General features: G+C 39.0%; 1 protein-coding gene across 1 annotated transcript; it reads right to left on the bottom strand.

Annotated features, from left to right (window-relative positions):
- Positions 1 to 9,647: 9,647 nt before the first annotated feature.
- LOC138876359 (uncharacterized) lies at positions 9,648 to 14,598 on the bottom strand. Its single transcript, XM_070155272.1, has 8 exons — positions 14,497 to 14,598; positions 12,200 to 12,782; positions 12,035 to 12,156; positions 11,731 to 11,929; positions 11,566 to 11,660; positions 11,298 to 11,347; positions 10,789 to 10,891; positions 9,648 to 10,340 (listed from the first exon to the last, which is right to left on the bottom strand). The coding sequence occupies exons 1-8, from the start codon at positions 14,596 to 14,598 to the stop codon at positions 9,648 to 9,650; spliced, it is 1,947 nt and encodes a 648-aa protein (XP_070011373.1).
- Between the last annotated feature and the right edge of the window lie 211 nt (positions 14,599 to 14,809).

The raw sequence follows: 14,809 nt of genomic DNA on the forward strand, positions 1-14,809 counted from the left end.
TGGTGGGAAAGGTTGATGGGGTAGTGGAGCTTGGGAATCATTGGGGCTTTTCTCCTGATAATACCGGTGATTCAGGAGGCTTGTTGAAGGGCCAGAGTGAGGGTATTCTGGCATATGCCCTAGTGGCTCAGGGCTCTTTTGTACTTTAGCCAAGGCTAACTGCATCGCATTCATCTCCAATCCCATCCTCTCTATCTCTCCATTGCCTCTTTCAGCAACTGGCTTACTGGCCTTTCTTCCTCGACACTGTTTTCTGAAGTAGTCATGATTATTGGTACAGGTCCCTTGGATCTGGTTTGATAAGGATGTGTTGCCAGAACGCTTTAACAACTAACTGTCTGGTATTTGGGAAAACAACAAACTTGTTAGCATTAGAGTTTAACAGATTTGGTAATAGCACGTTGGGGATGCAATGCTCATAAGTAGTTAACCATTTCTAACATGTTTTGCTTCAACCGCATGCGTCATCCCGGCTTGCTTTATTTGTGCCTTTAAAGTGTTTTGGGAACCCCCATTTTTCTCTCTATTCTCTCTTTTTTCCTTTTTCTTTCTTTCTTCTTTTTTCTTTTTCTTTCTTTTTAGTGGCGGTCGAATCTTATGTGGATTGCCTACGTATCACGTCCCCGCGTGAATCAGACCGAGCGTAGTTCTGCCCTAAAGTAAGGACACAAAATTCTTTTTGAAATCATTCAATTCATCACCAAAATTTGCTATTACAAACTACTGATTTCAAATGACGAAAATAGCCAAAATACAGATTCCAAAATTTTTAACCTGACTTGAAAAAACAACATATGGGAAGATAATGGACCCATAAAGCCAACAAACAAGGCTCGAACTAGGGATACATTAAAGATTCCAACTTAGGTGCTCGCGAGGCATCGTTCGACCTTTTCGCGGACTTCGGTGTAAGACTTCTCTGCAAGCTCTTCAACTCATTCATGATCTGGTGGGCGTTGCCCATGATGGAGGCAAGAAGGGTATCACGAGGTATTTGCTCACATGCTAGGCATCTCATGTAGATGCAGTGCCCAATCTCATCAATCCTTCCTCGGATGTTGTCCCTTTCAACGAACAGTTGCTTTATTCGCTGGTTCTTTAGTCCCAGTATTCGAGCATTGTCGGTGAGTCGATCCTGAAACCTCTCCATTCATTCTTCCATTCTGGCCATTAAATCATAACAGCGCCTTCTATCTGTCCGGGCATCCCGGGCTTGTTTAAAGACCCGCTCCTGAAGAGTGGAGTTTGTTTCTCTCAACAGTCCAATGCTTATTTCAGAATCCCTTATGACTTGTTGTAGATGCTTTCTCCGTGACATCGTTCCTTTTTCCCATCTGACCCGCATTCTTTCTATGCAAGCCTCGGATCTCTCCAAGTCTTCTCGACTTTTGCTGACTTGATTTCTCAACTCTACTATCAACCTTTCATCGGAGCGACGTTTCTGTCGGTCGTTGTTACTCTTACTGACTTGGCGAATTCGGGCTTTCAGTGCCTGGTTTTCTTTGGCTAATTTGTTCTTTTCACCCTGCTCCGAGACGACTTGCACGTTGTTCTCAAATATAAGCCTTTCAACTTGTCGCTTCAGCTTCCCGATTTCAGCCCGGTAGCCTTCCTCTCTCACTAACCAGCCCCACTGTTCCTGCGAATCATCCGTAAATTGTTAGACGTGAGCTCTTTTAGCAGGTCTTTGATGAATCTGGAACCTTCTCCTGAACCAAACATCGTACTTTGGGTCTACCTCACCCTTAGCCAGTTCTCGAACCATAGTCTTGGGCTCAAGGAATCTACATTCGTGCCACATCTTTCTAATTTTTCCTTCGGGGAATACGACTCCTGGGCTCAGCTCAATGGCGTGCTTTCTTAGATCCTCATCAGTGGAAATTACTTGAAATCTTCCTAGTTGGCGCAATAATCGATGAGGGGCATACGGTTAGATGTTGCGAAGTCCTATCAAAAGAATATGACATTCCTCGGCTGCCATGTATATTACCTCAGTATCAGACAACCACCCAAATGCCCATTCAATTTGGTCGGCTGTTGTTGACCTCAATCATGTAAGCCATGCTTCGACACCTTCGGGGAATACAACGCCTGTCATTCATTTCTCAAACCACTGATACAGTTTTTTTCGGTTAACCCGTGGTTCATGTATCCCGCTCGGTGATAGAGGTGTTCTTGCATCCACATCTGGAGTAACAGATTGCATCCCTGGAAGAAATTGCCTCCTTCTCGGCATATAGTTAAAGCTCGGTAGATTTCGGACAAAATCAAAGGAACCACAGTACTGTTAGTTCTTTTGATTGCAACATCAGCCATCCCTACAAGGCCTATCTCTATTCTCTTATCTTCGCGGGGACAAACCACGATTCCCAGGAATGCTATTATAAATGCCAAAGTACGCCTCGCCTCCCACTTGTTTCTGTTCCCAGCATGAATTAGTCCGAGGTTTGGCTCTTCAAAACCCTGAGGAGTACCATACCGTTGATATAAAAATTGGAGAGCACAACATCCTCTCGACAAATCATCATTTTGCACCTTCCGACTAATGCTTAGCAAATCCAAAAACTCGTGCGGAGATACTAGTCTTGGTGAAAGTAAATATTGTCCTCTTAATTTCCCATTCAATCCCGCATATCCGGCGATTTCCTCTAGTTTAGGTGAAAGTTCAAAGTCAACAAAACGGAATACATTGCGGGTTGTGTCCCAGAACGGTATTAAAGCCTCGAGGATATCTGTCCTTGGCTTGATATTCAGCAGATTGACAAAACCTCCCAAAACTCTTCCCACTATCTCTTTACTATCGCCTTCCAGATCATTCCACCACATGTGGAGTTGTAGAGGGACCTCGCTAAAGACTGAGAACGTTTCATTTTGATTTGTGCTCATCCTGCACATTTATTAAGGTGATTAAAGAAGGAAAAACTTTTATTCGACTCAAAACAAAACTTTCTATGTTCCATTCTTTTTTTTTTAATTGAAAATGAAGGACTTGGTGTTCAGATACGGCCTTTCAGCACTTCGGAGACGAAGATTTTAAGGCTGTGTAGGTCTACCGGTCAAAAAATCACAAAATGGTTGTTTATGCAAATTCAGCTTTCCGGCGTCCCTTTCGGGAATACTCGGCTATTTATGGAAAAACAACCTGACTTGATTTATTTTTCTGATGAAATTAGCATTTGACATATTTCGGTTATTTTAGCAAAAGGGGAGGTTGGACCAGATTAGGGCTGCCTACGTATCTCACATCCGGTGAGAATCAAACCGGCGTAGTTCGCCCAATTAAACAAACTATTTTGAAACATTTCAAGCAAAATAAATGAAAATAAAAAAAAAACTTTTTAAAAACAACCTATTTCGCATCCGTTGGCAAATAAACTATTTTGAAACAAAAATCAAGACTCTTTTCTTTTCCCATAACAGAACAAACTATTTTTCATTTTCCATTTTTGCAGACCAGACAAACTAAAAATGATAGACTCTTTTTTTTTGAATAAAACAACTATATTTAAAATAAAATATTTTCTCAAAATTTCGGCAGAGTTTCGACAGTATTTGGGTATTGATTTTTCCAAAATCATCAATTAACTCTTCAACTGCTATTTTTCTCTCTCTCTCTTTTTTTTTTTTTGTTTAAATTTCTAGCATTCCCGAGATTCAGAAGCCGGTCAACATGCAAGCCCGAGCAAATAAATGCACAGAAAACGAATAGGATGCATCAGGATGGTCTTTTCATTTCAAGTTGCTAGCCCTAGACAGACCCAACCCCTGTGTTGAGTCCCCTAAGTCAACATGCACATGATGCAGAAAAGCATTCCTACTAGGGATACGACATGAAGTTGAGTTATTCTAGGTTCAGAACCTGGGTGTTTGTTCTAGACCTGGCTTACCCGAGCGGACAACTCGAGCCGGGGGCAGCATACCGGGAATACAGAAGCTTCACCGGCTTTGCAACTTGTCCGAACCTCGTTCTAAATTGGGATTTGACACTATACAGAAAAGAAGTCGTACGAAGTACACCCTTCTTCATGATTTGGATGACTTAGAGAGGAGATGGATTTCGGCACAGTTTATATACAGTTCACGTAATATCAAAGCGGTAAAAGGCAACCAATTAGCACATTGAGCCCAAACATGTAACAAAATCAGATAAAACCAAATATAACAATTTATCTAACTCGAATTTCTAACCCTGAACCAGTGGTTCTGGGTCAAATAATCCCCAGCAGAGTCGCCAGAGCTGTCACACCTCCTTTTTCTACCCCCCCCCCCCGAGGAGCGTAGGAGTTTTTCCAATTAAAGGACAATCAAAACGGGATTTGTTTATTTATTTCAGAGTCGCCACTTGGGAGATTTAGGGTGTCCCAAGTCACCAATTTAATCCCGAATCGAGGAAAAGAATGACTCTGTATTACAGTCCGCGAACCAGAAATCCGGATAAGGAATTCTGTTAACCCGGGAGAAGGTGTTAGGCATTCCCGAGTTCCGTGGTTCTAGCACGGTCGCTCAACTGTCATATTCGGCTTGTTTATCTGATTTTATACAATTATGAGCTCATGTGCAAATTTTAACTCTTTACCACTTTCATTATATTTTTTAAGGAATGTGAACATCGTTTAAAAAAAACATGTCTTTGGATTGCGTCACATGAAATTCACCCGCAATCCGGAACATATTTTATTCAATATTTTGGGATTTGGATTTGGGTCGCATGAAATGCACACCCGAGTTTAAGAAGGTAAGATTAATTAAATCGCGCCTAAAGAGTCTAACGCGTTATTATCTTTGGGGAAGGCAGTGAAATTCACTAAACAGTCCATCCCAAATTCTAAGTATTTATTATGACCAATTATTGAAGGCCCCGCAATTTGCATTTTTATTTGGCGAGGCTCGTCTCGTTTTATTTAAAAGGTCGTCCTATAGCGACTATGTTTTCTATTGAGTTTGTCTCTAATAATGAAAGAAGAAGAACGATCCAACTTTATTTACATGCTTACAAGTTAGTTATAGTCGGGTTCCGAATATGATTTTCCAAATTCGGAACATTACCGCGTGCCTGGGCAGTCATTTAGATATCATGGGCCCAGGCCCAATGTGCATAACGTGAAACTCGACCTGGGCCATCCTTATTCCAATTTGGCCTAGTTAACCCATTTTGTACATGTTCAACATTTATAAGGGGGCTGAAATGTAAAGTACTGCTTGTTTGATCAAGCAATATCCCTACCAATTAAAAAAAAGGCTATTTGTTTAAAGAAGGAACTATTGGATACCTAACATGCTTCTTGACAACAATGATGAACTAACAGAACAGGGCTACTGCAATATTAGTCCCTTTTAATTATAAGCAAAACATAGAGTTCTCCAACTAAATGATATGTATAAAGGTTCAGTTACATCACAGCTAACAACATGGTTCTAGTAGAGAAAGTAAACTGTCATTCATACAACTAATGTTCAGTATATTTCTAAAGCGAATTCAAAATAACTTCAACTCTTCATTTTTGTATTCATGCTTCAAATTTCAACCTACATTGACCAATGTATCAGTTGTGTACCTGGTATAGGAAAGCAAAAGAAGAAGAGGAATGATCAGTGCAGTAGTAGCATACACAGCAACAGCAGCAACAGAAAACAACAACACAATCAGTCGAACAGCCCCAAACCAATAACAACAACAGAGATAGCCCAATAACAGACCAAAACTCAGCAGTAATTTAAGAGAAACCCAGCAGTAATTTCAGAAGACCAAACAGCAATAACCAGTGCTAACAATAACCAATAACCAGTGCAAATTTTTGAGTACTAATAGAACTCCAGCAGAATCAGTGAAAAAAGAAAACTCAGAAGACCCAATAAAACAGTACCAACTGCAATCCTGAGGTTCGAGGATGCAGCAGAATGGACCTCTTTTATCCCTCAAACTAACTCTTTTAATTCTGGGAAAATCAGTTCAACTTTTAGCTTGTTTCTGACTTGTGAAGGTTCAGAAAAACAACATCTAAGAGCTTTTAAAATTCTAAAATCTTAGTGTTCAGCCCCCCCAAAAAAACCTCTCTTTTTGTTCTAAAGCCAGCCTATTTATAAGCAAAGTAGGCAAGCACCAGCTGCCTTGATCCCTTCTGCCCTTACCCCTTTAAACTAATCACCAATGCTCATCCTCCTGACAGCCCTCTCATGGGTTTTTGTACCCGGGAGGTATGGGGAGACTATAATATTCAATTACCCCATGCTATTAAGTTTTGTTCCCCACTATTGTATTAGTTTAATCATATTTCAGTACCCTACTGTCAGCCTAACTTAAACTAACCATTTCTGATCTTTTCACACCCCCAAACTACCCCTTTAACCCCTGTGTATTACTGTTTTACCCTGCTTCAACAGCCTGAAATTTTGAACTTCTGGAAGTTCAAACTCAAGCTGCCCTAAACTGAGTTCTAGCTATTACACTGTAGCTACAAACCATTCACAGATAATGTCAAACAATCAGCTAAACGACAATGGTTCGATCAATCATATAAAGTTATACGAATCAGAATATTTGAACATTCAGTCCTATAAAACCAATAAACGACGTTTATCTAATCGACTATACTAATTATAACGTAGAACAATCTGTCGATTAAACAAACAACGCGAACAGGGCATCAACTGCCTTCAACAACTTTGCACGAAATAAGGAATATATATGAATTATCTATTCGACGATATTAATCAAATCGAATATGTATCTCACCATACGTATTTAACAATAGACAGAAGACTAACCGACCAAATAAAAAGTTCTTACGAAGATGGAGAAAAATTGAAAGGATATATCAGAAACATTATCAAACTAACTAATCATGTTAACGAACATAAACATCATTCAAATAAAATAGAAAATAAAAGGAAAACTCATTGTGGAAGCTCAACAACGAGCGACCCAGGCCTGAACTAGATTTGACCATTTGAGGTCGAACAGACTTTAATCGAGGTGTTCTCAACCGAGAACACTTCGATTAAGGTCTATTAGGCCCCAACCCTCCGTTTAAACTGGTCGAATTCCCAAAGTTCTTACGTTCTAGGGTTTGAACAGTCCGATTTAGGGCTTGAGGGTTTGTGGGTAGATTCAGACCAAACCAAACTTGATTTGGTCACGAGTGAAGCCAGGGTAGTGACCGGTGTGAATCTGGGGTGGGTTGGTATAGATCGGGGTTTTGTTCGAATCTTCAAACGAAGATTCGAGACGAAGCAAAATGCTAATGGATTCGTGTTCAGGGTGGTTGGGTACATCAGGGGTGTTATTTTGGTGGTCAGTGGCGTCGTGGTTGTCGGGTTTACGGTGAGAGTGTATGGTGGCGGATAGGGTTTGGAATGGGGGGTTTGGGTTTTTGTTTGGGACGATGGTGCACAGTAGGCGAAGGGGTGGTTTGGTTTGGGGGCGTGGGTAAAGGGTGAGGCCTTATATACGGAGGGGGAAAACGGATCCTGGCCGTTGGATCAGGTGAAATCGAGGGCCAGGATCCCTTCACTTAAAGGGAACGGTGTCGTTCCACTAAAAAGGAGGTCGGGCTGGTCCGGGGCCAAATGGGTCGGGCATCTGGGGGTGGTTTGAATCCGTCGGATTAAATGAAATGAATGGTTCTGATTAGGCGCACCTAAACGGCGTCGTTTCAATTTAGACGGGAGATGAACTAGACCGTTAGATTTGTTTGATCAACGGTCCATATCTGATAGGCTAGAACGACATCGTTTGGGGAGGTCCTGGAGATCTGGTTTGGACTGGGTCATTGTAATTGGTTTGGGCCTGATTTTCAGTTAACTTTTTCGCCCAAATCCGGTATTTTCCTTTTTATAATTAAACAAAAATTCCTAAAAACCAAAATTAAACTACACAAATATTAATTAGCACCTAACAACAACTATCGCACGAACTAAAACATTTAATAAAATTACCATGAAAATAGAATAAAAATGCATATTTGTGTGATTTTCGCTTTTAAAAACCAAATCATGGTTAATTAATTCCTAAATGTACCATTTTTCCTAAATGCATGCAACATGTATTTTTGTATTTTTTAACTATAGCAAGGCGAGGATTTACGTACAAAACAATTATTAAAATGTCACACAAATCCTCAAAATTGTACCCGAAGGTAACTTGTTTTATTTCTTTTCCGATTTCTTTTGGAGTAGTTTCCGTGAAGCAAAAATCACGTGCTCATAATGGGGTTTCATCTTAACATCCCCCTCAAGTTGGAGGATGAAGAGAAAAACCCCAACTTGGGCAAAATCTGATGGTGAGAAACCCCAGTTAGAGGTTTGGTGAAGAGGTCGGCGAGCTGAAGCTTCGAGAGAAGGAAAGAGAGAGTGATTAAACCTGAGAGGTACTATTGCCGAACGAAGTGGCAATCCAGTTCCACATGTTTCGTTCTTTCGTGGAAAACTGGATTATGAGCAATATATATGGCCACTTGACTGTTTGAGTGGACTGTGACCGGCAAAGTAGGAGGAGCAGAGAGATCAGTGAGGAGACGAACTAGCCAAGTTATCTCTGCAATGACACGCCTCATGGAGCAATACTCTGCCTCAACAGAGGATAATGAAATTGATACATGTTTCTTCGATTTCCATGAAATTGGAGCTCCCCCTAGAGTGATGAAGAAACCACTAACAGAGCGACGAGAATTCTTGCAAGAAACCCAGTCGGCATCGCAAAAAGCAAGCAGATCAAGAGAGGGATTTGCAGATAGAATGATGCCTTGTGCTGGATCGGAATGCAAATATCGCAAAACACGCAGCCCATCAGAAAGATGTGACATTGAGGGTTTTTGCATGTACTGGCATAGAGTGAGCACAACAAAACAGATATCTGGGCGGGTGTTTGCGAGGTAATTGAGCTTACCAACAAGGCGTCGATAGATTGTAGGGTCAGGCAACGGGGGTGTCAAATCAAGGTGCAATTTAGAGGAAGGATCAAGTGGTGAAGATGCAGCAGCTCCTGAACAACCAAATTCCTCTAACAATTCTAAAATAAACTTCCGCTGATTGATAATGAAACCTTGTGGTTCTCTGATAATTTTCATCCCCAAAAAATAGTGAATGTCCTCCAAGTTCTTGACTTTAAACTCTGAATTGAGAAAATGAGTAATATGGTTGATTTCTGCAAAGTCATTCCCTGTAAGTAGAATATCATCCACGTAAACTGCTAAAATAGAAATGAGACCTTCATTTTGTCTGAAGAACAAAGAATAATCATTTAGGGAAGGTGAATATCCCTTGAAACTAAGAGCACCTGCTAGTCTTGCATACCACTGTCTAGAGGCCTGCTTCAATCAGTAGAGAGATTTCTTCAAAAGACAAACTTGATTAGGTTTAGGTTGAGATAGGCCAGCAGAAAACCTCATGTAGACTTCCTCTAGTAAATCCCCATGCAAAAATATATTATTGACATCAAGTTGAGACACTTTCCAACCCTTCTTCACTGCCACAGTCAAGAGACATCTGATTGTGGTCATTTTGACCACAGGTGAGAATGTCTCAGAATAGTCAATGCCTTCTCTTTGAATATCCCCCCTTACCACCAATCGTGCCTCTAACCTTTCAAATGAACCATCTGATTTGTGCTTTACCTTGTAGACCCACTTACAAGGTAAAGTTTTCTTGCCTTATGGCAAGTCCACAACATCCCATGTATTGTTAAGATCAAGAGCTGCTAGCTCTGCTTCCATAGCCTTTCTCCAACCTGCATCCTGAGAAGCTTGGGTATAATTGTGAGGTTCTGAAATAGAAGATACTGATCTTAAAATATTTTGATTATTGAGTGATAAAGCTATAAAGAATAGGGTAGTGGGATGAGAGGCATGGTTGAAACAAGAGGAAGTAATGTCAGAAAGAAAAATCACATTGCATACATAGTCCTTTAGATATCTAGGCTGCTGGGAAATCCTTTCAGATTTTCTGATAGGTGTAGGAGGTATAGGGAGAGTAATACTAGTACTAGGAGCAGATGTGGGAGAGGAAAGATTATGAGCAGTTGAGGGTTGTCTAGAACTGAGATCATTAGGTAAAGGAGAACTAGAAAGATTGTGAGTGGGAGAAGGAGAAGAAAAATCAAGTGACCTAGGAGAAGGGAGTGTGATGGGGCTGGTACTAGGAGAAGCAGTGTTGCTAGGACTAGGGAAGGGTGAAGTAGATGATAAAGGAGAGGAAGGAGATAAGAACATGGAATCAGGTAATGTGGTGTCTGGGATAGGTAGAGTTGGAGGAAACACCTGATGAGTTTGTGGTGTAGGTATGGTGACAAAAGGAAAATAATTCTCATAAAACTTCACATCTCTAGACATAAAGACAGTCTTTATCTATAAACATAAAAGCTTGTACCCTTTTTGATGTAGTGAATATCGCAGGAAAACATATGCACGTGCTCTAGGATCAAATTTGCTTCTGTTGTGAGCTAAAGTAGAAGCATAGCACAAACATCCAAAAATCTTTAGATTATCATACACTGGTGGTTTCCTAAATAAGATGTGATATGGAGTCTTTCTCTTAAGTACTCTGGAAGAGAACTTGTTAATCAAGTAGGTTGCAGTTAGAACTTAGAATACACTCACCTCAATATTGTATGGGAACTTTGGATTGAAAGAAAAAATCCCTTGCAACCTCTAGTAAATGTCTATGCTTCCTCTCAACTATACTATTCTGTTGGGGTATCCCTACACAAGAAGTTTCAAGTAAAATCCCTTGTGAAAGCAGAAAGTCAGATTGTTGTGATCCTCTTCCCAATTCTAAGGCATTATCAGATCTCACCTTCTTTACTGTAATATTGAACTGCCTTTCTGTCATGACAAAGAATGATTTTAGAATTGTGAATGCATTTGCTTTTAAACTGAGGAGAAAAGTCCATGTCCCTCTACAAAAATCATCTACAACAGTTAGAAAATATTTATAATCATTATAAGTGTTAGACTTGAAAGGACCCCAAGTATTAATATGTATAAGATCAAATAGTTCATTTGTCTTGATTTGGCTTATGGGAAAAGGAAGTCTAGTCTGTTTAGCTTGATGACAAACATCACATACATAATCAAAAGAAGAAGGAAAAGAAATGAAATTAAGAGATTTCATTACTTTAAAAGGTAAATGGACCAATCTAGCATGTCATTGGATTACATCAGAAACTACACTCATAGACATATGCACTAGACTATAAACAGTACTGGAAATAAAACTGGAATGATTTCCTTTTGGAATTGAAAATACATTTTGACTAGAAGAAGTAGGTTCTGCACTAATGGAAACAAGAATTCAGCAGGTACAATCCTTCTCTAATTTCACCAAAAGCTTGCCCCCTCCTCACTAAAGGGACCTGTAAGACACACCCACTGAATGTCAAATTAAGAGAGCATTTGAACTGAAATGAAAAGAGTTCCAGTGAGCTCGCCAAAGAAAGCAGATTAATTCTATCAAACTCTTTCTTCACTTATGAACTGATAGTAAGTTATACTTAAAAGATGGAACATAGAGGACTCTTTTAAGAATCATGTCATTTTGAATGAAAACTCTTCCTATGTGTGTGACATATACTTGAAAAGAATTAGGTAAGCTAATATGAACAGGTATAGGAAGATGAGATAATTCTAAAAAGAAACTTGAATCAAAATACATGTGTTCAGATGCCCCTGAATCAATGCTCCAAGCTTTAGTATTAAAACATTGCCAAACATGTTCCTGAATACTTAAGAATAGTACCAGTAGCTGCATTGGCATTGATTTCAGATCTTGTATTTCCTGCATTACCCCCTTGAACCTGTCTGATTATATTAACTAGTACTGAAATTTGTTCCTTGCTAAAGGATTGGTTCTGACTTCCTACAACCCCTTCATTGTTAGGATTTGGGTTGGTTTCATTGTCATGTCCTCCCATTGCTGTATTCCCTTTTACTGCATGCTGATAATTATTAGATTTGGTAAATAAAAATTCATCTGGGAAGCCAATTAGCCTGTAGCAATCTGCCCTAACATGTCATGTTTTCATGCAATGAGTGCAGCTGACATTTGGGTTATATTTGGCCTTCTTAGCTTTAGTCTTTTGTTGCTGATTATTTCTAGATTTTGATGAAGGATTCCATCCCATTTGTCCTTGGTTGTACCTTAGTGCAACCTTTCCTTGTGCACCTACCATGAATGAAGATGCATCTGAGTTGAGTTGAGGACTCACCAGATTCACAAAAGCCTCTCTGGTTCTCATTTTGTAGGAGCAATGAATAGGCAAAGTCCATACTAGGGAGTGGACTCATCATGAGAATGTTTCCTCTAGCCTGAGCATACACATCATTGAGCCCCATGAGGAATTGAATAATCCTTTGATCCTCTAAGAACTTAGCCACTTTAGCTTTTCCACCACATACACAATCACAGGAATAATTTAGATGAGATCTTAGTGAGTCCATTTCATCCCATAGTTTCTTGAGTGTAGTGAAATAGCGTGAAACACTATTATTTCCTTGAACTGATGTTGAAATTTCCTTTTGTAGCTGATATAGTTTGGCCCCATTTGATTGGCCAAATCTATGTTCCAGGATGTTCCATAAGTTCCTTGCTGCTTTTGAATAGATGACACTGTCACCTATGTCCTTTGACAAATAATTGAGCAGCCATGAAGTTACCATATCATTAGTTCTGCTCCACAGAGGATAATCTGCTGAGTCAGGCTTAGGCTCTTCACAGGTTCCATCGACGAAGCCAAGTTTGTTCTTGGTTGAAAGAGCAATGAGAATGGATCTCCTCCAACATGGGAGACTCTGCCATCAAAGGGTACATTGAGGAGACTTATCACAGGTGCATCTGAAGAATGAAGAAAGTAAGGATGAATGGAGTCAAGGTTCTTTATTTAGCGGGTCGATCCAGTAGCAATGAGAGTTGGGAAAACTTCTGTTCCAGTCATGGATGAAGATTAAAGAAAGATTGAGATATTAAATTTGATGAATAATTGAAGGATCGAGCTATTCTTGCTCTGATACCATGTAGAAATTGGACAATAGAATTGTAGAATTTTTTTGATGATGTATTCACAATATCTTGCCTCTCTTTATACAAGTAATTTAGCCAAAAGAAAATGTAAAAATAAAATAATGTTGTACACTTGTTAAATTCCTATTCCCTAATACTAGAACAGAAAAACTAAAATATTCCCTAACATGTGCTCTCATAACCTCTTTTGTACTATTGGATTTGCCATATAAATGACCCAAAATAAATAGCTTCAAAGGCTGAGATGCTTCCACGTGTATAATCAGATGAGCAAAATATAAAAGAGATAAAACACGACATTTATCTAGAAAGCTCCGAAGTCCTTTTGCTATGTCTAAAACCTTTCTTCTTCTTCTTAATTTCCATACAAGATAAAATCCCCTTTATCTTCTTTGTTTCTGCTTCATATTCTAGCAAATTATTATGAGATGTTTAATCTTAACATTAAGTGACGGTAATAATAAATTAGCGACACTACTTACTGATTTGAAAAAACACTTAGTGAAACTACTTTACAATCTAATCGTGAAATTGTCTTATTTGCAGTGATGTCAGGAAATAATATTAATGAAGAGACATATTCAAGATTTAAGTGAATGAATACATAGTATTATTGTACTCATTATCATTTTTACTGTAATTCTTGCAAATTTAGTATAAAAATTTAACATAAATGTTTCTTAAAATTTGTTGAATTACATATATGGTTTGAACTTTGAACCAAAGACAATAGACGTGACCACACTCAGATTCAAAGACTACATCTTTTGAGGATATCAAAAGAGAGGGGAGGGTTGGGGGGGGGAGAGGAAAATATGTGTTCTGAATTAAGAATATATAAAACATTTGGAAGTCCAAGGGAAATATGTTCTTTAATTTACTCATTGTCACGTCGCACATGCATACACCTTAGTTAATCAACCCTAAACACCACAATGTATATGTAACTGTATCACTGGATCAATAGTTGCTAACTTCTTTGTTTGGTTCTCATTGATGGTGTCTGATATTCGCATTGTGGCCCAATTAAATTTGAATTGGCATTGAAAATTCTCACATTAAGGTATAACGTGCTTCCTAATATAAGTGACTTCATATTTAATATTTGAACTTGAAACCTTTAATTAACGATGAAAGAGTTTTTACCTCCGCAACGACGGTAGTAGTTGCTAAGTGCTAACTGCTAAGGTGGAAGTGAGGAAAAGAACAGAGAAAAGAAAAGACTTATATTTTGCATTCATAAAATTAACTTACTTAGCATGACACCATTTGACTACAACGAGTAGCATGTGAGGCGACGGATCAAGCAACTTGTCGCCTAATTAAGTGCCCGTGATTAGTTGATCAAGCCATCTTTCTAGGATTAAAAATTAGTAATCATCATGTGAATTTGATAGAATCGAAGTTCACTAGGATTAAAAATTGGAGTTACATAATTATCTTTTTCAAAATAAACATAATATTTCAGTGAAACAAATCGCACACGTCATCTGATAAGTTCAGCTGCTGCCAACTACCAATTCTAGAAGCCCACCATTGTTGAAGCCACCAACCCATTCTAGAAGCCACCATTGTTGAAGCCTCCATTGTTGAATGAAGAATTCAACCATCAACCACCTTCTTTAAGGCTATAAATAGAGCCTTATATTTTACACAAAAAGATCAATTCAGAGAGATTGAAATACAATCCAGGAAGAGATTATGAGAACAAAAAGAGAGTTTGGTGAGGTTTTTTTTGTAGAGAGAAATTCTTGGTGTAAATTCTCTGTAATTCTATTCTTGTGAAATAGAGTTATTT

The sequence above is a fragment of the Nicotiana sylvestris genome, chromosome 8 (genome assembly GCF_000393655.2).
Source record: "Nicotiana sylvestris chromosome 8, ASM39365v2, whole genome shotgun sequence".
NCBI classification, from domain to species: Eukaryota; Viridiplantae; Streptophyta; class Magnoliopsida; order Solanales; family Solanaceae; genus Nicotiana; species Nicotiana sylvestris.

Coding starts and splice junctions, on each gene's coding strand:
- LOC138876359 (XM_070155272.1), bottom strand. CDS start 14,598: ATGGAGGCTTCAACAATGGTGGCTTCTAGAATGGGTTGGTGGCTTCAA. Junction 10,892..11,297: donor GGTGAAATTAGAGAAGGATT/GTACCTGCTGAA, acceptor TGATTTTTGTAG/AGGGACATGGACTTTTCTCC. Junction 10,341..10,788: donor TCAATATTACAGTAAAGAAG/GTGAGATCTGAT, acceptor TTATGTTTATAG/ATAAAGACTGTCTTTATGTC.